Consider the following 23010-nt stretch of genomic DNA (forward strand, 5'->3'; position numbering starts at 1 on the left):
ACCCTGCTGGTTCATGGAGTGGGAACCTCCTCCTGGGCCTCTGCAGTACTTTCTGCTCCTTTGAGCAGTAGGAAGGGTGTTAAAAATAATGTACTTGGGTGCTAACACCACCTAGCTGTGATGGCAAATTGCTGGAAAATATTACTGAAAGGGGAAAAGTTCAAGCTGACTTGGTAAACTATTTCTCAGGTTTTTATTTTACTCTCTTCATGCCCTATAAACTTACCTCCTCACACCCTGTGAACTCTGCTCTTCACACTTTATAAAACCATCATGGCAGAAATTAACAGAAAATTCCAGTTACGTGTTTTCTTTGTGTTCAGTCCTCATATCTGTGCACAGTGGGGTTAATTCTCCTAGCAAATGGCACAACCAAGCATCAGAAGAGAAAAAGTATCTGGAGTGATATGAGGTAATCGTGCATTTTCTATTCTTCCTTCACAAGTGCTGCATTGGCAGATCTGACTGGCTTTTGGAGCAGCTGTTAGATCAAGGGATGAGATAAAGCTGGGTGAAAGAGAGGGCCTGTCTCAGAGCTGCCATGCAGTGCTGTTAGGAGAATGCAGTACCTTTGGGATGGACTAAAAATTACTAAAATTACATGTATACACAAGAGTAGAGTGAAAAAGCTAAAATGCAGTTGCATATATTGCACCTCCTCCCCTTCCTTCCCCCTTCCCCCTTCCCTTTCAAAATGGAAAACAAGTCCATGAGTGGAAGCAGTATGGACTTCTCCTTCATGTACTTGTTTGATTTTTCTAGTGCAGTGAACTGACCTTTTATAAGTTTGCACCTGTTCCATGAAATTTATTTGATTAAAACTTGTTCCTGTCATCTCCCAGGGAGGGGTTTGGCTTTTCCTCTGTCCATTGCTGTTGAATTTCCTCTGCCCAGGGCCCGTGGCCACCTCAGGGGTCCCTCTGGTCCAGCACTGACTCCCTGAGCCTGAGCACTTCTTTTCTGCACCCAAGGATTCATTTTAAAGAAATGCTCATCTTTTGCAGTAACTTTTAATCTGTGGTAGGACTGGCCCCTCCAGCATTTAAAAAACAGCAATCAAGTTTCTGAAAATCACAAGTCTGACTTTAAAAATGATGCCTTTCAAGGTGTGCTTTGGTTATAATTTTACTTGCTCTCCAGTTTGAGTTTTTATGTGCAAGATGGGTCATGTTGTTCACATTTCCTCCACAAGATGATTTAATAGTGATACTGAAAACTGAGAATATTTAATCACCATTTGACTCCACAACTGGAGCTTTGAAAATATGAAATGCTGAGAGACTTGCAGTGAAATGGTGGGAAATTAAAACATTGCTTTAATATGCTTATAATTCAAGGTCATGACCAGTCCCAAGGACATCTGTAGAGGTCTTGTAAGTCCTGGGGGTTGGTCTGGCAGTAAAAATATTTCCCCATTTCTCCTCAGCTCCTTGAAAACCAGCAGCAGGACATTTTTTCTGCATGCATATTGTTAAATGTGCACACAGTTCTTGTTTTCTTTGGAGGGGATTTCAAGTACAGCTTCACACAGATTTGTGAGGTTCTGTGGCAGCATCCCCTGCTCTGTGTAGGGCTTTATAAGTATTTGCAGAGGACCAGCAGGTAACCTCATCTTCCCTTCTGCCTGGGTCAAGGGCGAGGTTCAGGTACTGGAAGAGGCACTGGGATAACGTTCCCTGCCTTGTGGAGTTATTCTGTGCCTCCCATATGGAAATGACAGCAACTTGGATCTGTACTTTTTTATTATTTTTGTGTATCCTGTTGAAATAACTGAAATACCACCTTGACTTTGGAGTGTGTAACATGTTTCACAAACTCCAGTGATACTGGGAGAAAAGGTGCTGCTCTGCCTGATGCAGACTTTGTAAATGAGATTTTGGATCTGATTACAGCTAACAAGGAACAGACATTGGATATGGCATTGGAAACAGACACCACTGAGATGTAAAACCCTTGCTGCTGCACACACAGGATGTTTAATTAGTACCTGGCCCCTTTCTGAATCAGGATGTACCTCTGCTTAGGGAACATTTTTGACAAATCCCCAGTGGCTCATAAAAGAACAGAAGGTAAGGGTTTTGGCCCATTTTCTCTTGTGCAGACAGAAGTTTCCTTGGTGCCTGCTAAGGACAAAGCAAAGTCTGGGTGCACAGGAAGAACAGGAGGGCTCATGGGAAATAACCTCAGAGTGCTGCTTCCTGGTAGAAAGGAGTTGTGCAATTGTGGATGAAATTGTGGATGAATTGTGGATGTGCTGTGGTGTTGGATGGGCTTTGGAGGTGTCACCTGCTGAGCTCTCTGTGCTCCAGCCCCTTTGGCTGCCAAGTCATGTGTGGGAAGCTCTGGCCAGAGTGCTGAGATTCCTGCAGTAGCTGGGGCTTTAAAGGTGTTTTATCATTGTCCATCAGGTTCTGAAAGTGCTGATCAGCAGTCACCTGTGCAGCACAGGGAACAAACAGGAAATACTGGTTTGGGAAGAAGTTTTCTGTGTTCAGCACTGTTAGAGAGAGGGAATATTGAAACAGAAGCTGCAGATCCTTCTGGATACTGTTGTTTGCCCACTCTCGATTTTACCTTTGCATGTGCATTTCTTAAAAATTGGGATACAGCTCTCTTTGGAGAAATAAGGAATTCAAAGGAAGCCAACAGCCAATGAGTACATTAGAATATATCCAGGTGTGTATTCTCATGGGATGAAATATTCTTGCTTTTGCTGATGCCATAAATAAAGTCTTTATAAGGCTACTGATGCCTTGTCTCTCAAATATCTTTTCCCAAATATTCCCCCTTTCCCAGCTATCCTAAAACACTCCCCATAGTCAGTAGATCAGAGAAACAGCACCCACTGATGTTTGACACTTTCTGTGCCAACAGAACAGGAAGGAAAAACAAAGACACCAAGGGATGCCTTTTGCCACTGTCACGAGCCTCAGAACTTCATAAAAATAATTATTTTTGCTACTTGAGTGTGCTTACAGAAGTGAATTGACCGTGACTGGCTCTCTGTGCTGTAATGAGTGTGCGGCACCATATCAGGGGAAAACAGCCATCAGACCTGAGAAAGGGGCTGGTTCCCTGCTTTTTGTCACCATTCCTGCTGTTGCTTTGTGAGCAAAGGGTTGGTGCTGGCTGTCTGTGGGAGCTGAGAAAGTGGGAAGTGTTGGCATGGTGTGAGTGTGGTCTAACAGGAAGGTTCACGTGCAGACACATTTTGTGTGGCAGCAAATCTTCTGTTCTAGCTGTGCACTGGATCTGCTTGCAAGGGAAAATAAAATCATGTTATTTTAGAGAACATATTTAATTACTGCTGCATTTACAATAAAACAAGTGTGTTGAAAGCTTTAATTATATAATGGGAATACAAAAAGATATCAGTCTCCATTCAGGAACAGAAAGGTTTGTCTTTTCAACTAACTATGCTCTCTCCTGTGGGTTTTCCATGACATAATGGGAGGCATTGGGTCTGGGTTGTGTTGCCTGTTCAGATACTGCTTGAAAAATAAAGCAGAGCAAGCTTGAAGAGGTTGCTTAGATAGCTTAGAGATACTAAAATTGAAGATCCTGGAATGCCAGGAGAAAGGGGAATGGCTTCCCACGGCCAGAGGGCAGGGTTGAACGGGATATTGGGGGGAAATGCTTCCCTGTGAGGGTGGGCAGGCCCTGACACAGGGTGCCCAGGGAAGCTGTGGCTGCCCCTGGATCCCTGGGAGTGCCCAAGGCCAGAGGTTGGAGCAGCCTGGAATAGTGGAAGGTGTCCCTGTCTGTGGCAGGGGTTGGCACTGGGTGGTCTTTAAGCTCCCTCCCAACCCAACCTGTTTTGTGTCTCCGTGGTTTATGAAATGTTTGTCCAAATAAGGAAAAAGTATTTTAAAAAACCCAGCCCCTATTTCTGCACAAAGTTTGCAGTTTCAAGTGAGCTCGTTTGTCTCTGGGAATGAAAAACCGCAGAGGAGAGAAGGAGCTGTGGCTTGGGCTGTCACATGGAATAGAGTCTCACTCTGTGAGCTGCCTGGGAGCAGAGAGGGAGACCCTGATCACCGAGTCACATCCCTGTGGGAAGCCACCAGCCCGTTCTGGGGAGAGCAGGGTGAGGAGCCTGGCAGGGAATGAACCCTGCCATGACCCGAGAGCGACTCGGCTCCCGGCTCACTCAGGTTTCTAACGCCCGCATCATGGCCGGGGAAATCCCAGTCCTCTTTGGCAAGGACATTTAGGGATCAGGCTCATTTTTGTTGCACTGGACTTTTTCCTGCCCTGATGATAAGAGGAACTGTCTTTTCTGAGCATTCTGACAGCGTGGGGGTAATGTGGGAGCAAGGAGTAGGTGCTTTTCCAGGATGGTTCCTTGCCTGTTCCATGGCTCTGGAAGCCACATCCTCACAAGGAGTCTTTGGAAGTTCTGCTGTCAGGCTGCCCTATTCACTGAGGCTGCATTATATCTTGTAATTTTACTCCTTTGTTCACTATATTTTTACCCATTCTCTCACAGCCTTCTCTTTTTGCTGAGTTACTCATTATGCACTAGAAAGTCTCTGTTGCAGGTGTCAGTTCTAAAATGATCCTGGTTACTGAGAGAGGGGGTAAGAGGCTGGCAGAGTACTGTTTAGTGCCCTTTCCCTGGGCACTGAGATTAATGTGTGCTGCTTTCAGCAAGGTCTCATTGCTTTGGGAAGGGCTATAGCCCAGTCACTTCATTATCCTGCTGCTCTGCACAAGTGCCAGTGGAATAGAAATGCTTTCACTTTCCAGACGACCCCTTGGGTGCTTGAGACAAATGCTTTCAAAAGCTGCTCCATACTTTCTTTTTTGTTGTTTTTTTTCCTTGTCAAAGTGACAAAACTGTAAATCCCTTCATTGCTTGCTCTAGTACATCACACCTGCAACCTTTTTGAATGCCTTCAAAATAATGGACAGTGTGCTTTCGCTGGTAGGTACTTAACCAAATCATTTGTCTATTTATTTGTTTTCCCAAGAGGGTATTTTATTACTGACAGCATGAGTCAGGACAATTGAAGATTGCAGTGAAATATTGCAGCCTCTACTGTGATGCAACTGGAATGAAGTGTTACCTTAGTCATACTGAAAATAAACAATTCATGTACCTTATGGTTCCTTAGCCCTTTCCAGCTACTCCTTCCCCCAAAGCACAGTGTTTTAGGAGCTCCTGGGAGGGGGAATTTTGTTCCTCAGCATTTGTGTGCAAACAGGTTGTCAGCATGGGTTAGAAAAGTGTCCATGGTCGTTTTATGGAGAGAAGGTTTTTATGGAGGACAGACAGGAGCTGGCACTCTTGGGTTTTATTCCAGACTTCACTGACTAAGGCAATGCTGAGTCTTCTTGTGCATTATTTACGCCATTTTTAAAGAAGGAGTTACAAAAATGGCTGTTTTACAGGAACATTTTGACTTAATTGTGAAGAGCTGCATGGGTCAAGTAGAAAAATTACTTCAGGGAAAATTTTTATTTTATTCCTGTTTGTCTTTTGAAAGAGAGTTGAAAAGTGGATTGTATTTTCAGCAGGATTGTCCTTGTTCATCCCAACCCCTCAAGTCCCCTGAGCTGTGCCTGAGGGCCTGGGGGGCTGGATGTTGACACAGGTGTCAGGAGGATATTGCAGATGTGATTGTCCTCACCCTGGCTTCCTGTTTTTAACTGTAACTGGTTGTGGTACACCAGGCCAGGGTCCCCCTTGATCTCTCACTGCCAGCTCCTCTAACACACATAATTCTGTGCGCCAGTCATGAAGCCCCAGCTTCCCTTGCTTTGAAGGGGTTACTTTTCTCAGTAGTTTTCAGAGCTTGTGTTGGCTATCAGGGATGTGGTGGCAAAGGAGAACGTTTTGAGTGTCATTCCTAGTGCTGTTACCTTTCAGCTGCCCTTTTCTTCCCTCCCCTCTGATTTTATAGTTCCCTGCTCCAGCCAACACAATTATACAGTTATTCTGCTGCACAGAGGAGCTGTTGGCATCCTCTCCTCTTTTATTACCTTGGTGCAGAAGCAGAGTGGTGGCAGAGATGCAGAATTGACACCAGTGGAACCAGGCCAGGTGAGATTCAAAAGGCAGAGATAAGACACAGTGCTTTTCAAGGGATTGGGTTTGCCAGGGAGGAATGATGGAAAGGAATTGCAGTTACCTGATCCATCTCCTTTCTCCTCCTGCCTTGCAGAGCACATGAGCATCTGCTTAAATGTCACTGAATGTCACCTGGCTCAGGCCAGGCAGATGCCCAGTGCCTTGGGGTCTCTCTGGGCTCCAGACTGAGGGGACAGCGATGCTGCTGTGGTAATTTGGGAGCGTGGAGGATTAAATGTTCTTGAAAAGCTATTTGCATGAAGGTTTGCAAAGGAGAGTGTGAGTGAGAATATGTTCAAACTGAGCAGTGAAATCTGCACAGCTTGTCTTTCTCATCCATCTGGTTGGAGCACGTTATCTCTGTTTTACAGATTACATTTAATCTTCCCATTCCAGGAGGATCTGTTGAGCCTCAACAGTCATGGCGGAGCCCTCCTGGAAAGTTACACTGGAGAAGTAGGAGGTGGGATTTCATGCTCAGGAGGACAACTGAGGAGGTGCAGGGATGCTCTGTTACCTTCCTGGGCCTGGGAGGGCAGCAGGCTGACTCCTGCTTTACCACACTCCTGCCCCTTGCCCTGGCTTCCCCAGGCTGGCATTCTGTCTGCTCTGTGCTCTCCTGACTCCTGGCCGGGCTGTAGCTTCCTCTCACGTGGCTCACCAAGAAAATCACCTTTGCAGTGAGCCTGGCAGGTGCTGGGAGGCAGCAGGGGTTTAAGCCAGGCTTGCCTGCTCAGGGGTGCTGGGAGGGGATCAGAATGGACGAGCAGCAGAGACAGCTCTGTGCACACAGGCAGAATTCCAGCCTGGGAGCTCAGCTTCTGTCCCTTTATTACTTTACTTACTCTTTTTTGGTACCTGTCCTTATTGAAAAGACTTGCCTATCAGCTGCTGTATTTTTTTTTTTCTTCTTCCTGCTGAGTCATTGCACAGCTCACCAGTCCTTTGTGAGCTTTGCTTTCTGGAATCCTGACTCGGTTGTCATGTCCCTTTCTGCTCTCTTCCTGCATCCAATGTACCAGCACTCCATCCAAGCACTCCTGCAGTGCTGCTCCCATGGTACCCTCTGTGACCAGGGTGAGTGAGGCATGTTCTAGTGGCAGGATTTGTCCTGTGCTCAGGGACCTGTTATTTCTGTGATGTTCACATTTTGAAATTGTTCATTTTCCTTGCACAGAGGCAGCTGGTGGATGCAGACATGTTCTCCTGGAGTTGAGGGAACAGGAAACCTTGCTTGCTTTTGATTTTCCATGCATTGCACTGCTGGCATCTGCTAGGCAATTCAAATCTTTCATCGTTTTCATCCCCTAGAATATATTAGAGAAGGCCTCTGTTCTTTGAGTATCTTTTCAGTCTTGACTATGAATATATAGTTCACTGTTTTCCTCTTTCTTTATCCCTCCTTCCTACTGCCTTTAAAATTGGGTTGGTATTTCAGAGACTTTCTTGTCTGCCCTGATATAAAATTAAAGAGGTTTCATAAACCCACAAAATTTTGAAGCAGTGCAATTAAAATGTTTTGTTTTAAAAGGTTGCATTTTTCCCCCAGTTTTAAAATCTCCTTGTTCTCAGTCACAGGTTGTTTCTGTAATTCCTTTATTTTGTTGTTCATAGTTTGCTTTTAAAATTAAAATTAAAATATGACCTCTAATTTTTTCCCGGAAGTGTTTGTGTTTCAGTTGCTTCCCCCCCAGTTAATTAGAAATAACGAAAACCAACCAAACTATTCCTATTTCGTGATCTCTGCCATTTCCAGGGGACTAGGGTGGTGTTTCATGATGAGGCACTGAACGCCCCTCCATGCCCAGGGAATCAGCTCCAGCATTGGCAAAGCAAAGATAAATGTCCAGATTCTCAGTTAGTCGGGGAAGACACAGGCTGAGAGCAGGGCAAGACCCTGAATCTGGTTTAGCAGCCAGATCTAGTGAGTGGCATCCTGCCTGTGCCAGGGGGCTGGAATTAATGATCCTGAGGGCTCCCCCCAGCCCAGACCTTCTGGGATTCTTTGATGTGCAGAAGCCCCCCTGGGGCTCACGGGCAGGAGGTGGCCCAGGTCAGAAGGAGGTCTCTGAGGTGATGATGTCCCTCATGACCTCTGTGCAGCCACAGCCGTGCAGGTGACCCAAAGTGCTGCTGTGGTTGCACCAGATGTCCCCACCCTGGAGCTCTGATCTGCCCTCAGCAGCTCCCGGGGGCCTGGCAGCTCTCCTGGCCCTGCACAATGCCAGCCCCGTGTGGAATGGGTTCACTTTTCCTCCAGGGCAGTGTCTGTAGAGGTGGGCAAGTCCCTTTGCTGGGTACCAGGTACCAGCAGAGATGGGAGCTGCCCCGTCAGGGCTGTCCCTGGAGCCTGCTGGAGGGGCTGGCTCTGAGCTCTTTGGGGACACTGCTCTCTCAGGCCAGAGCTTCCCTGCTCAGTGATCCTGCTCAGTCTTTCTGTGTGTAGCGTGTTGCTTTCTCTTCTCATTTTCTCCTATTTGGAAGGAGTTCATAAAGTAATGAGTGAGGAGGAGGTGTTGCATAAACTCTCCATGCTCAGAGGCACAGGCTGAGGAATGGGGAAGGGCAGAGCTCCACTCCTGAGCCTTCTCTGACAGAGCCTTCTGGTATTCCTCGGGAGAGTGCCCTGGTTGCCTGCTGGGAGCTGGGCTGGCTCATGCCTCTGCTCCATCAGGATACAATATTTCATGGCAAGGAGTGAGTGAGAGCAGGGTGTGATCCCCTGCACAGGAGGGTATTGTTCTCCCTGAACCTGGATTCTTCTTCCTCCAGTCCCTGATAAGGTATTTGATAATTCCTTATGTGATGGACTGGGAAACGGAAGTTATTTCTTGCTTTAGGGCCACTCTTCCTCTGAAACACTGGACAACTTATGTGAGCTGTCAGTTACTTTGGTTTTTGGAAAATGGATGACATAAAGCATAAAGAGGTACTCTCTTTGCACACCTCTTGCCTGCTTTGATGTAAGCAGTCCTTGCATTGATGTTTTATGATCTCCTGGCATATCCAAGTACAGCTTTTAGCATAACTGGTGTCACTGTTTATAATCAGAAGTCCATATAATACAGGTTACACATGGTGTTTCAGTCTTGTGCTCCTCTGAGCAGCTTTAGAGTTAAGGTTTAGGTTTATGATGTACCATCTCTCAGTCTCCCCTCCAAAAAGAAAAATACATCTAAATTAGACTGAAGGCTTGGCTAATTGTTCTTTCTGTATTCATCTGTGAGGCAGCAGGAAACCAAGCAGCAGGGTTTCCATTGAGAGCAGCCGTGTGTGCCAGCTTGGCTGCCTTTGTCCCACACTGCCTGCGGGTGTTGAGGGGAAAAGGGACAGTAGTGGCTGCAGCTGGACCCTTGAGAGCCAGGCAAGAGAGAGTGAGGAGCTCTTTCCTGGTTATTGGGGGTTTTATTATTCACTGAAAGTGCTAATTAACAATTGTAAATTATTCTAAAAGCCAAAGTAAATGTGTTCCAGGTTGTTAAAAGACTTCATCAATGCTGGGTGTGTTGTCACTGAAGGGAAATGTGCTCTGAGACACTGCAAGAGGGTTTGTCCACTGTGCCCTGAAGGTCTGCAGTCCTCAGGCCCTGCTTCTCCTTGTCCCCCCTGTGTCTTCTGCAGCCCTCCCACTTCCATCTTCCCATTCCCTGCATCAGAAATGCTGTGCAGGGGGGTGGCAGGGCAGGTCTGTCCCAGTGCTCTGGGAGCCCAGGGAATCATTCACGGCTGTGCTGTCGAGAATTAATTACAGTGTGGCTTTGCACATTCCCTGCCTGTGTGACCCCCACCTGCTTAAATCTGTCCCTGATGATGACTTGCTGCAGTTGGAGGCCTCCATTTAATTCCATTTAGCTGGTCAGGAGCTATCCAATAGTAACAGTAATAATGAAATATATAAGTAGTGATTTCTAGATGGAGAAAGGACTGAGCAGCCTCCTGTTTGCTTTTGATACCACTGAAGTGCAGTGATAATAGGAGGGTAGGAGGAGGGCTGTTGTAAATATGATGCAAGGATCACCCATCATTTAAGACTATTTATTTAAGTCAGAGTAACTGAGCTACTCTATATTTATTTGCTTATGCTTATCTTTTATTATTTGTTCAGCTATTCAGGGTCTGGTGCCCCAGAGTTCATTTCCATTCATTTCCTTGTAAGAATTCACTAGCGAGTGTGCTTGGGGTGGGTTTTCTCCCCTGGTTTTAACCACAGAGTGCCCCAAAACCATGTACACAGGCAGTTTGGATGTATTGGATGGATAGAAGGTGTGGGATGGATAGAAAATACAGCTCTGGGTGGGTGTCAGGCTCCCTATAAATGTTTTAGTTGGAGAAAGGTTTCCCCACTCCGCAGCTGCCTGACTGGGCAAGGTCTGAACATTGTTTCATGTTATGAACAGTTGTCATTCAGCAGCACACGGGGCTGATTGTAACTGATGAGGTGATTGCTCTTGATCATTCCATGTGCTGAAAGCATTGTTTTCCAGGATGTGCTTCTGTGAGGGAAGAGTAAATTTGCTATGACTTTGCATTCGAACTGAACTACAAACAAACCCCAGATGAGCCCAGATGCATGTCCTGGATTAGGTTTAGGTCACTCTGTACAATTTGGGGTCTCCTTTGATGTGTGCAGCATTTGGATCAGCTGGGAGCAGGCGGGGGTTGTTCCTGCTTTGTGTGATGGTGAGGTCTGAAGGGTCCAGCCAGGGGCAGAGCAGCACGTGCTGGCCATTGAGAAGGGCTGGCTGGGAGAGAGCTTGCTCTTACCCAGACAAACAAAAAGAGGAGATTGCAGAGGAAGTGCAGGGAACAGCTTCTGACTGAGCGCTTGGTGAGAGGTCCCTGTTGGTGTCACTTCGGGGAGGACCGGCAGCGAGGCTGAGCCCTGCTCTGGGGTTTAGATCATTCCCACCACACCAGTGGGAGTTGGAAAGGCCCCAGGGCTGGACATCCCACTGCCCCACGAGGAATCTTTGCTGACATGCCCAAGTTCAGACTCCTTGGCAGAGCAGGAGGGCAGGAGCAGCATCTTTTCCCATCTGCCTTCTGTGTTCCAACTTCAGAGCTGCTTGTAGCAGTTTATTAATGGTAAATAAGAGGTTCATGCCCTTTTCCCTAGAGGTATTTTTTTTATTACTTTTATATCTGTTCCTGAGTCAAACAAAAGAAATCCAAGCCAGGGCTCAGAGATTCTGATTGTTCAGTGATTTCCTAATTATTTTTCTCATCCTGGGCAAAGTGATGGGAGAAACCTATTCCAGAGGAATTTTTTTATTGACTGTCACTGTGTTCTTCTGAAAGAAAATGCTGAGCACCTACTAAAATAACATCTTTTATGTGTTGCCAAATAAAAGAGCAGGTTTGTTCAGTAATACCTATGCAAAAGCATGAGGATTCTGTGATTATTTTTATAAAGCTTTTTAATATAAAGCTTTTATAAAGCTTTTTTTTTTAACACGTCTCTGAGCTTGCAAAAGCCAAATATTCCAATAACTTATTCTTTTCATGAAGTGCTTAAAGAAATGCCAGTTATGCAAAACCTGAATGCAGATTCTTACAGCCCAGTTGCACAAAGCTCTTAGTTCCATGTTCCAGTCCCTTCCAGAACATGGAGTGCATCTCTCTGTACTCACTTATGTACTTGGAGATGGATGGTACTGAGCTGAGACATAAAACACAACCAGGTGAGACAAGAGGATGCCAAAACCATGGTGGAAGGGTAGGCCAAACGAAGATGAGTCTATTGATTTTTGCTGCTTTCAGATTTAGAGATTTACTGAAGGTGGTTTGGGGTTGATTTTACTGTGTACCTACAGAACTGTGCTTGGAGGAAAGGAAACAGTCAGAAGGTTTGTTTATAGTACAGTGTTGACTTCTCCTCTTCCATCCTCCTTCCTGTCCTTGATGGATGGGAGAAATGTTCAGTTGTTTGGTACTTTGGAACTCACCCAGTGGTGCCATGGTCCTGCTGGGACAATCCTGTGGCTGTGTGAGAGCATAGGCAGTGCCCTCGAGCTCTGGAATCACAAAATCCTGGGCTGATTTGGGTGGGAAGGGGGCTCAAAGCCCATCTCATCCCACCCCTGCCATGGGCAGGGACACCTTCCACTGTCCCAGATTGCTCCAAGCCCTGTCCGACCTGGCCTTGGGCACTGCCAGGGTTCCAGGGGCAGCCACGGCTGCTCTGGGCACCCTGGGCCAGTGTAAACCTCAAAGAAAAGAACTACTTCCAAATATCTAAATTTATCTTTTTTCTAAATTTATCCTTTTTCAGTTTAAAGCCACATTCCCCCCTGGGCTTGAGGGCTTTGCTTATGCAGTGAGGGTTAGGAGGGGTTGGGAGATGCTCAGTGTTGTAGACTTCACCAAGAAGTCTATTGGGAATAAAAAGTTGATCCCAAGGTGAGAGAGGCTCCCTGTGGTACCTGGAGATGCCTTTTTTTGCTAAAAGGGGAACTGCCGTGCCCAGACTTGCACTTTTGCCCACAGGTTTTAAATTCCAGGTAATCTGGTCTCGTTTGTGCAACTTTTCTTTGCGGGCTCTGAAAATGTGGTTTAAATGCTCTTGCAAATGAATAAATACGATGTCTATTTGGAAGTCTGAAACCACATTAAAGCCCTTGAGCAAAGATAATTGTCTGACTGTATTGGAGCTTATATTTAAGCATGTCCAGAGAGCTGGAGCAGGGCAGGAAACCAATATGTTAATTAATCTCTGCAGTGCCACTGGCCCTGTCTGCCTCCCTGTGCAGAGGAACATACACAGTGGAAGGGTTGTCATGTCCACTCTGGAGTTTTAAAAATTAATCAAGTGATAGTGCTGATTGCAAAAAAAATCTTTATTTAAAACTTTCTATATTTAATTTTTGAAAAGTTTATCTAACTTCATATATTCTTCATCTAAGAAGAGAAATTAATGAAAAAAAACCCCAAACCCCCCACATTCTTTTCCTTCCTTAGAGAAAAAGATTTCAGGCAGCTGAGAATCTCATTTAACAAGTAGAGATGCACATCAAATAGGAAGTGATTCTTTTCTTTAAAAAAAAAATCTTTGTAGGAATAGAAACCCCAGAACTACAAGTTTGTGTGAGGTGGTTTGTGGTGACCAACAGTAATTGGTATTGGGGAACCCATGAGCCCTTCCACACCACCCTATTGCACTGGTGATCTCGTGCTCCCTGGGAATAGGTATGCCATGAATTCGGAATTTGAACATTGGGAAAAACAGAACATTTGGTATTTAAAGTATTTTAAAACTACCTTTGTGGCCGTAACTAACATGGTTAATTTTTGAAAGCCGTCACAACCAGTAAGATGGGATTTCATTGCAACAGTGCTGATCCTGCCCAGACTCCTATTCCCATGGTTTAGAGTTTCCCAGCCTCCTTTATTTGGGCACATGGATAGATCTGCCAGGGAAGCCTACATTCCATGAGAAGGGCACATGAACTAAAGAGCTGCACAGCACAGTGAGCTTGATTTAATTTTTTGACTCCCGCCACCCACAGTTGCAGTTCTGAGACCCTCACATATCCACATCCCCCAGGCTGAAACCCACTGAGCTCAACTCAGAACCAGGCCATAAATAAATGCATCATGAGTAGCCCTGGAGCACCCAGAGTGCAGAGAAATCCAGTTTGCTCTGTGCTGATAATTGAATGACATTTCATTCCAGTGATTTTTAGATATCCTTTTATTGTAATATACTGTTACACTCCTGATTTTCCTTCTGCAGTGCCTTCCCAACTAATTGGATTTTGGCTCTCCTATGATGAACTTCCATCAAAAGTAGCAATTACAGCTTTCAACATTGTCCAATCAATCACAGCAACCCTTTAGTTGTGCCAGGTTCTCACTCTGTGGCCAAGGATTGAACACAATCCATTTAGCATTATTTATCAGGTGGGCTTGGAGCTGCCCTTGCCAGGCTTTTCCAGCTTCCTGTCGTGTGATCTTGGAGTCAGACTTCAGAAATCTTGTTTTATATAATACAGATGGACATAATGTAATCAGGGAGGTGTTGACAAAGCTGATTTGAAACATGTGAAATTAAATCCTCATCAGGTCAGCACTGTCAGCCTGCAGTTCCCATCTCTTCTTTCATTTTCCCTGGGGCTCATCTGAGAGCAGAGCTATCTCTGCTTTCCATGTTGTGTGATTATTTTCTTCCTTTCCACTGTATTAGTTTTAATTTCACAGACAAAGAGTTTACTTGGAAAATTGGGTTGAGAGGGCTATGTGCATTTTGGTGTTTTCCCTGTCTTCCTAATGTAATTTCCTAATTTTTGTGTGTGTTTGTGGTAGAAGTCTGAGGTCAGAAGTGAAGATATATCAGGGTTTGTCACACGATTCCACCATCTTGCCCAAGTGTTTGTAAACTTTGGGTCAAATCTCAGTTCTTGTTTAATAATTTTTTTTTCCTTTTCTGGTGGCAATGGGCAGCTCATGAGATGTGAAAAGTTGATTTAATTCTGCTGTCATATATTGTAGGGTGGCCCCCACAGCACTTGACATCTTGCTTGACTTATTTTAAACCTTCTGAAGCAGAGTTTTCAAGGTATTTCTGTGTTGATTCACTGCTGGATTATGTTTCCAAACTGTTACTGAGAGTAATGGGATTAAAACTCTACTTTCTTACATTCGAAGGACAGGGATGCTCCACCCAGGCTAGGATGGGTTATTTTTGCCTTTTGTGCAAATTATTTGAACAAAACAAATGTGAGATTTTATCAAATAGTGTTTGAAGCTTGTTGGTTTCCAGTCTTGGTTAGTGTCAGCACAGGCCTTAATTAAATTGTAGCCTTTGAGGTAAAATTTGTATCTTGGGAAGCATCACTTTCTGTAGAGCTCTAAATCCTCTTGAATTCTTGGTTGGGTAGGGCAGAGCTATGCTTTTCCATTGGGGGAGCAATCTCCTGGCACAACAACAGTGTGATAGAAGTAATAAATAAAGTAATAAATCAGTTCTCAATGGCTCTCACCTCTCAGCTGGAGGTCAGGAAGAAAAGGCACTGGTGGGGGGAGCAGCCAGGAGAAGTTGCAGTGCCTGATGTCCCCAAGGAGGAGAACAACTCCAAGTCATATTTGGCATTAATCTAAGGAACCCATTGCCTGTCCAGCTGGGGTGGGGCAGGCAGAGAATTGGCTCTGGCAGGGCTCTCCCACCATCAGCACCTGGGGAAGGAATTTGTCTCCATCCTGTGTCCTGCCATGAACTGGGGTGGCACATGGCACCAAGGCCATGACAATTGTGTTTCTCCTCTGCTGTGGCCCTGGGGGTGTGCCAAAGAACCTGAGTAATGGGAACAGACACTCTGATAGGGGTCCCACAATGTTTTAAAAGTTCTGGTTTTGTTTAACTTGAGGAGCTGTTTCCACAAACATTCTTTTTGTGATTCTTCCTCTCTTATGCAAACAGAAATGTGAAAATATGTTGGATTTGTGGATGTGGGACTCCCTCAAAGGGGAGGTTCTCATCTAGTGAAAGGTGTATTTAAAATTTACAGTATTATAAACAAGCAGTAACTGTAGAGTTTAGGGATGTTAAGCTGAATATTCATCTATTTAATACGAAGTTTACATTTACTTGAGATAAAGTTCACTTACTACAAATCACCCTACAGATCTCCTGTAGGTGTTTCCTGGTCTGTGACACAACTCAGTGTCAGCAGGCAGAACTTGATGCTTGGATAAGGCACCAAGGGTTTTAATTCCTGATGTGGCACAGAAATACCATAAATGAGGGGAGCAGCTAACTGGATTTGAGGAGGAAAAGGACATGAGGTGTTTTCTTGATACAGTTGTGTCATGTACAAATATATAAGTTCTAACTAAATTAATCAACTTGACCTACCAGAGAACTTCAAAGGGTGAGTGTGAAAGTGGGCAGGGCCTTTTGTGAAATGTCCTGTAAACATTTATTCCAGTACATTTGATCCTCAGTTTGATGAAGAAGGGTTCATTCATCTGCAGGGAATTGCTTAATGGCCTCTGTACACCAGAACTTTTATTAATATAACAGTGTCACGTTTCATTGCAAGGGCAGAGCTGCTGAGAAGTTGAGGAAGTGGCATTTTAAATAAAATTCTATTTCTATTCTAATGGCCAGGATTAAATTTTGTAGTGACTTCTCACTTATTTACATCTGCCCCAAATATATATACCCAAATGGAGCTGTTATAGGGCAGCTCTTTAGTTGGTTTGGCCTTTAATGTTTACAAGATCCATGTGTCAGTGTTTTGTGTAAGTGCTCCTGGGATTTGAGGTATTTTCCTCTTCCGTGGAAAAGATTTCATGGCAAAAAAAAGATAATTTCTCTTGTTACAGCTTGACATGTGTGGTGAATCAGTATATGTATGTTGTGCTATTTATTTATTATATAAATTAAAATAATGTCAAATATACATAATGCACATGCATATAAAAATGTTTGAATGTGATTATACCTAGAGATAATATTCCAGGCTTGTCTTGGGGTGAGGCCAGAGTTTTCCCTAGGCCAGCTGCTAGGAAGGCTTCTTCCCCAGCTGTTGCTCTGAGGTTTTACATGCCCAGAGGAAACATTGTAAAAAGGAGAGTGTGTTCAGAAGCTGCTCTTCTTCCTACTCTCCTCCCTTTCTGTCCCTACTCCTCTCTCTGTTTCATTGCTGCAAGTTCACAAAGTTATTTTCCTTCATCCAGGCCACTGATGGGCAGAAAAAAGCCACCAAACTTAACCCATAAAGGGCTAATAATACCTACAGCATCTTCAGCCTTCCTTGCTCTCTGTCTCAGGTGGCATGGAATTAAATAGTGGCTATTAAAAATTAATAAGGGTGCACAGATGGTTATCAAGTGCTGATAATTGTGTCAGAGAGAAAATCTTCAGTATAATTTCCAGTATTTCTGTGATGTTGTGACCAAGTTTGAATTTCCCTCAGCAGTAGAAGTCTGGCAAAAGCTCAAAGAATTGACTGTTTTAAAGGCTCAATTTTGTATGTGGAGCTTTTCCAATTTGCCGTAAAGGTCCAGAACACCTTCACAGGATGAATAATGGGATTGCATTTTGGGATCTCAGTGGGAAGGGTTTGTGGAGAGTTTGTCATGGAAGTTTTATAGACAGTGATTAAAGAAATGATGTGAGTAGATAGATGGGAGTGTGGTAAAAAGAGCTGGGTGCTGTGATGTCCATGTTGATCCAGTGTGAGGGTACAGGCCCTGAACATGAGTCTGATTCCCAGGATTATTTAAAATGGGATATACCATCCTCTGCACTCAGTCTCACCACTGCAGCCACCAATTTCAGAGGAGAAATCTGTCAGGATCTGCCAGAAGATCCTCTCTACCCCTGAGAAGCTGGGTAGTGAATCCATTTGTACTTCCAAGTGCTGATAAAGATGTAAATGCAGTCCCATTATTTTCAAGTCTTTAAATGAGGAAGCACTTTGATTGCTTTAACTGCTGGAGAAGGTGGGTCTTGATCTCATCAGCCATCCTTCCATTCCATCACCTCAGGGAATTAGGCTGACCTTGCTGTGGGATAATTTGTTTAGAATCTTTTTATTCAGGTGCAATGTGGTTAAACCCCAACATGTAGAAATCTTCAGGAAAACTGTATTGAGCCTTTTTCAAAATCATGACATTGATTTAAAAAGTTGAGGTTTTGTGGGTTTTTTTTTTTTTTTTTTTTTTTTTTTTTGTTTGTCTGTTTGTTTTGTTTTGTTTTGGGCGTTTTTTATGTCTTGTTTCTGAGTTGCACAACTTGGTTTCCTCTGCTTCAAGTTAAGTAGGAAGCCTCTCCTGTGGTGGAGCTGGGGCTGTGAGGCCAGGTCTCTTCCTTTTGATATGCAAAGGAAAATTGAAGCAGCACATTTTTAGTCTTTCAACCCCAAATTCCTTTAAACATGTATTGCAAAGGTGAGGGTCTCCTTTCTGAGCTGACATTGCACCTCTGTATTCTAAATCATGGCTTTTTCCTGTGGATTATTTCAGCTCTCTGCAGCTTTCCCCAGGCAGATGCATTTCTTCCCTCCTGAGGACAGTAGGTGATATTGGGGGTGGGAATGACAGAGACCCCACAGTGAACAGCATTTCCCTGGGGCATTGTGACTTTTGGTTTTGAGGCTCATTTTCTCTGGGATGGTTTTTTTTTTATTGGAGCAGAAATATGATCACAAAGGTGGGGATGAAATTATATGGGTTGTAATTCCTAACCCGACCGTGCCATTAACTGCAGTGTTAATTACTTCATCCATAACCCTCTTGGAGAGAACAAAGCAGAGTTAAATTATGTGGCCCAGTGTCAAGCAGCATGTTGGGGTTTCAGAACTTCACATCTTGGATCTGAAGCAAAGAAGTTTTATTAACTGGCTTTCACCAGGCGTGTTTCAGTCAAGTGGTGCATAAATCAGCAGGGTTAGAAACCAGCCCTTCTTGCCCATATCTTTGCACTGCTGATTATCAAAATGCTTATCCTAAATGCATAAGTGGTGATCTATTAAGGGAATAAAAGCCTGCCTGAATATCATGTTTAATGAAACTAGAATGGGTGATACCAGACTTTGAACAGGCCTTTGGTACTTCAAGTCTGTGCCATAATCTCTGCAAAGGCACATTTACCCAAACAGAAAGTGAAAAAAAATACCTATCTACAGAGTGCTGTCATGTGGAGGGGCTGAGGAGCTTTTATGAATTCTTTCTCAGTTTTCATTTTGAGCCTCTGATCTCTGTGCAGGCTTGGAGTAACCTTCACAGGGTATTTGGAAGATGGCTCCTTTTATGAAGAAAAGTTAGGCCTGGTCACATCAGGCTGATTTCTCTTCAGGTAGAATCAGGAAGGGATGAGAGCTGATGGATCAGGCCTTGGGATGTGGAGTCAGACTAAGATTTGGAAGGTGTTACTCCCATTTCAGGCAAAACCTCCTGAAAGGAGGAGGAATCAAAAGTGTGTATTTTTCCTTACAAATGGTGTTTCTCTTGCTGTTTGCCTGGGCAATAGGAGCCATTTTTCTGAAGTGGACTGAAAATCACTCCTCTGCGTTTTTCTGTGTTGTGAGACTTGCAAATTGTGCAGTGATTAAACAAAATTATCTACTGATTGGTTAGGAAGTGCAGATTTATCTCCACCAAATTTACACTCTTGTCCTGCTTGTATAATGAGGAAGTGGGAGAAACTCAGGAGTCTGTGGGATTTCTGGACGTGTAAAATCATTTTATGTTGTCATATACCTGAGCACTGTAGCAGACTGGGTGTGAGATTACCTTGGAATTGTCAGTGAATATCCAACTTCTGTCCTTTGCAGAATGATGAAGTCCTCTGTCCACGCAGAAGAAGATGACTTTGTCCCAGAGCTGCAGAGGAGCATCCACCCCAGGGAGAGGCCGGACTGGGAGGAGACGCTCAGCGCCATGGTAAAGAAACACCTGGGCTACACCTTCTGTTCCCATAATTTCCCATTCTGAGCACTCTGCTCCTCTAGTCCATTTATACTCCCTAAGTTTCAGCTTTTTGAATGGATTGGACAGTACTTTGAACAAGGCCAAAATGCTTCCCGTCCTCTGGCAGTTTGTCAAGGGGAGGGAAGGAGCTTTCACAATGCTTCTGCCCTATTAATACGTGCCCCAAAGCAGGTCTTGTAACCAATTAAAAGGTCCATAATGTCACAACGATTTTCAGTCTGCATTAACCTCTTTTTCAGCAAGACTTCTGAGCATGAAGGGAACTTCTTGTACAAACGTGCTCTTTGAAGCATGCAGCATTGTGAAGGAATGAGATTTTAGCAAAATGCTGGCTAAGTCTACATAAATAAAACCTCAGCCTGAGAGCAAACGTGCCATCAGGGGGACCAGAGCTGCAGAAAAGCACACACAAAGGTGCTCTTTTAATCTCAGAGAAGGCACTCAGGTGGGCAGTGGGCCACAGACAACTGGATTACCTTAATATACATGGGGGTTTTTGAAGCCACAGTTTCTCTGGGCACCCTGTGCCAGGGCCTCACCACCCTCACAGGGAAGAATTCCTTCCCAATATCTCATCTAACCCTTCCCTCAGCAGTGGGAAGCCGTTCCCCCTTGTCCTGTCACCCTCTGCCTGTGTAAAGTCTCTCATACACCTATTTATGAGCCCCTTCAAGCCCTGCAAGGGGCTCTGAGCTCTCCCTGGAGCCTTCTCTTCTCCAGATGAACAGCCCCAGCTCTCCCAGCCTGTCATTTTTTGCACTTTTCACCTTGTAATTTTTTTCCTTCCTCGTGTGTGGCTGTTTTTGCCTTCTCTCCACCTTGGCCACAGTTGGGAGCACTGTCTGTTCCCATCAGTGTTGCTCAGGCAGCAGCACCTGCTCCCAGCTCAGAGCTTTCCACACTCTGGAGTCTGGTGGAAGTCACTGTGTGACACCTCACTGCTGTCTGTGACCTCCAGGTGTGTCTCAGAGCTGTCAGGCTGTAATTCAGTGTCCTCACCTGTGACACAGGTTTCCTGGCATATCTCATTAGTGTTGTTTTTTTTCTCCTGGTTGATTTGCAGTGAAGGGAATGTTCACCTGCTTGAGCCTGTTGTGCTCGTGGACATTGTTCAGTGTTTATTTTACCCTGCATGCTCCTCTGCCCAATTAAATCACATTTTGGAACGTGCCCTCTTGCACAGCTCTGTGCCAGCAATGCCAAAACTGACTGGTCCAGTGGAGAAGAGATTTAGAGGATGATAAACAGGGAAATTCCAGCTGGGATTGCTGCACAGTGACTTGATGTGATGAAGGACAGTAAAGCTGCTGAACCTGAATTTAGAGTGGCTGGATTTGTGCTCACAGTGTTGGTTTGACCTCAGGGTCCTCTGAATACAGTGTAAAGAGGGGGGAGAAAAATCTATCTTGTTTGTGTTTACTGTGTTGAGTGAATCAAGTTTCCACTTTCCTTACCTGCAGTCAGGGGCAATATTCAGATGTAAATATTTGCAGGACCTTGTTCAGCACTGACAGTGTTCTCTGTTTAACCAGCATATCTTCAATATTGTGCCTTTTCCCTGATCATTTGAAGCCTGAGGTTTCTTCCCTCACTCTGTTCCTTCGCTTTGCGTTTTTAGCAGCCTCTGCTTCAGCCCTGTCCCAGAGACTGCTCTTTCCATGCTATGTGGCTGTCTCACAGTGCCACGGTACATCTCATTTTTGGTTACTGGCTGTTGAAGATACAGATTTTAGGTTTTGTTGCTGCTTGAAGCCCCAGCCCCCAGGGAATGGAGGATGCAGGGTTGGAAAAGTTGTTCCCTCCATTGGTTCCCCTGGCTGCTGCTGGAGCCCTGACAGGCGCCAGACTTTGTCACCTCACATGAATTTCTCCTTCTCCCAGGTGAGCAAAGGCTGAGACAAGGGACACTGGAGAGCTGGGGGAGTCCTGGCACTTGTCTCCTGAGCTTTGCCTTGGTACATGCTTTTATTAAGAAAAGTCAATTTATGCATTCACAGCTACATGAACAAGTCGTCCCTACTCTTCCTTCCCAGTTTTATCCATAATACTTTTCAAAGGGCTTATTATTAATTTATAGAAGTGCTTTGTTTCCAGAGCTTTTTCTTAATAAGAAATAAACTGAAGGTCTTTCTAAATGTGTGGAGGTTGATGTCCTCCTATACTCTAAATATAAGGTGACAGAACCTCTTTATTTTTAATGTTTCTGTCATTGCCAGTTCATTTTCGGCACCTGAGTAGCTTCAGTCCTTTGTTTGATGCAACTTCTTTTGTCTTCTTTAGTTTATTATTTATACTTTCATCTGCTTCTTAACACTGCTCGTTTTGTGTTTGTGGTTCAGCAGAAGGGCAAGTGATTCTGTGTTGGAGACCTGGTTTGTTTGGGGGGAATCCTAGAATTGTGAAATGGTTTGGGTTGGAAGAGACTTTAAAGCTCATCCAGTTCCACCTCCTGCCAGGGGCAGGGACATCTTCCACTACCCCAGGCTGCTCCAAGTCCCTCCCAGCCGGGCCTTGGGCACTTCAGGGATCCAGAGACATCTCTTCCTCAGTATTTCTGGTGCAATTCTGTGTTGTAGGTGAGGTCCAGGCTGAAGGAGAGGCAGCCCTGGCTGGACAGAGTTCCCAGGAGCTGAGTAATGAGGCAGCTGCCTGTAGCTCCTCAAGCACTGCTATATTTTGTATTCCCCCCCGACTCATGCTCTGTATTTTTAGACTTTAGGTGTATTAGACACATTTTTTCTGTCTCAGCCCCCAATTCCCACTGTGCTGCACCTGCTGAGTAACCTTCACACATCCTGGGATTTCTGCCTCTGCTCCACTTCAGAAAGTGCAGTTGATGATACTGACTTTCTTCATAGAACACTTCTGAGTTCTGGAGCTGCAAAGCCCCGTGTGAGCCAAGGAAAATTGCAGTTTATGGATTTTCTAGCATTTCTTCAAGACAGTAATGTTATTTTGGAAAGGGGAAAGGAGTATCTTTTCCTTGTCAGGCCCTGCTGAGTGCTCTGTTTCTGAGTTGCAAGAAATGAAGTTGTGAAAGAGCCTTTATATAATATATCTCACACGAGCCTACAAAACAGCTGTCCTCAGCCTGCATTAACTTAGCATAAATTGATGCTTATGCTTAATATTACATTTACCACATGTTGCTGACCTCCTGAGTTCCTCTCTTCTCCTCTTCATGAGTTCAGGGAGTTGCACTGTTTGGAAGCACTGAGCCCATGGCTCTCCCCTCATCAGGCTGCTGTACTTACAGACCCTCTGGTCCTGCCTTGTCTGAATTTTGTTGTGAAGCAGGATTAAAATGCTGAGATAGACACAGAAATCTTCATTTATGCACCCATTGCAAATGTGCTGACACAGCGAGGTGCCACGTGAGCTGCATTCACCTGACACTGGAGATCAGTGCCCAAGGCCAGGCTGGACAGGGCTGGGAGCAGCCTGGGACAGGGGAAGGTGTCCCTGCCATGGCAGGGGTGGCACTGGATGGGCTTTAAGATCCC

The 23010-nt window shown here is 44.8% G+C and overlaps 1 protein-coding gene across 1 annotated transcript in view; it reads left to right on the forward strand.

Moving 5' to 3' along the window:
- The window catches only part of ARHGAP32 (Rho GTPase activating protein 32), a 239445-nt gene that overhangs the window by 70403 nt on the left and 146032 nt on the right, over positions 1-23010 (forward strand). The window contains exon 2 of the mRNA XM_066564578.1: positions 19351-19459. Within this exon, the coding sequence (XP_066420675.1) occupies positions 19352-19459 (108 nt within the window). The 5' untranslated portion in view covers position 19351. The remainder of the gene's footprint in view (positions 1-19350; positions 19460-23010) is intronic.

Source organism: Molothrus aeneus, chromosome 22, assembly GCF_037042795.1.
Source record: "Molothrus aeneus isolate 106 chromosome 22, BPBGC_Maene_1.0, whole genome shotgun sequence".
Taxonomy (NCBI): domain Eukaryota; kingdom Metazoa; phylum Chordata; class Aves; order Passeriformes; family Icteridae; genus Molothrus; species Molothrus aeneus.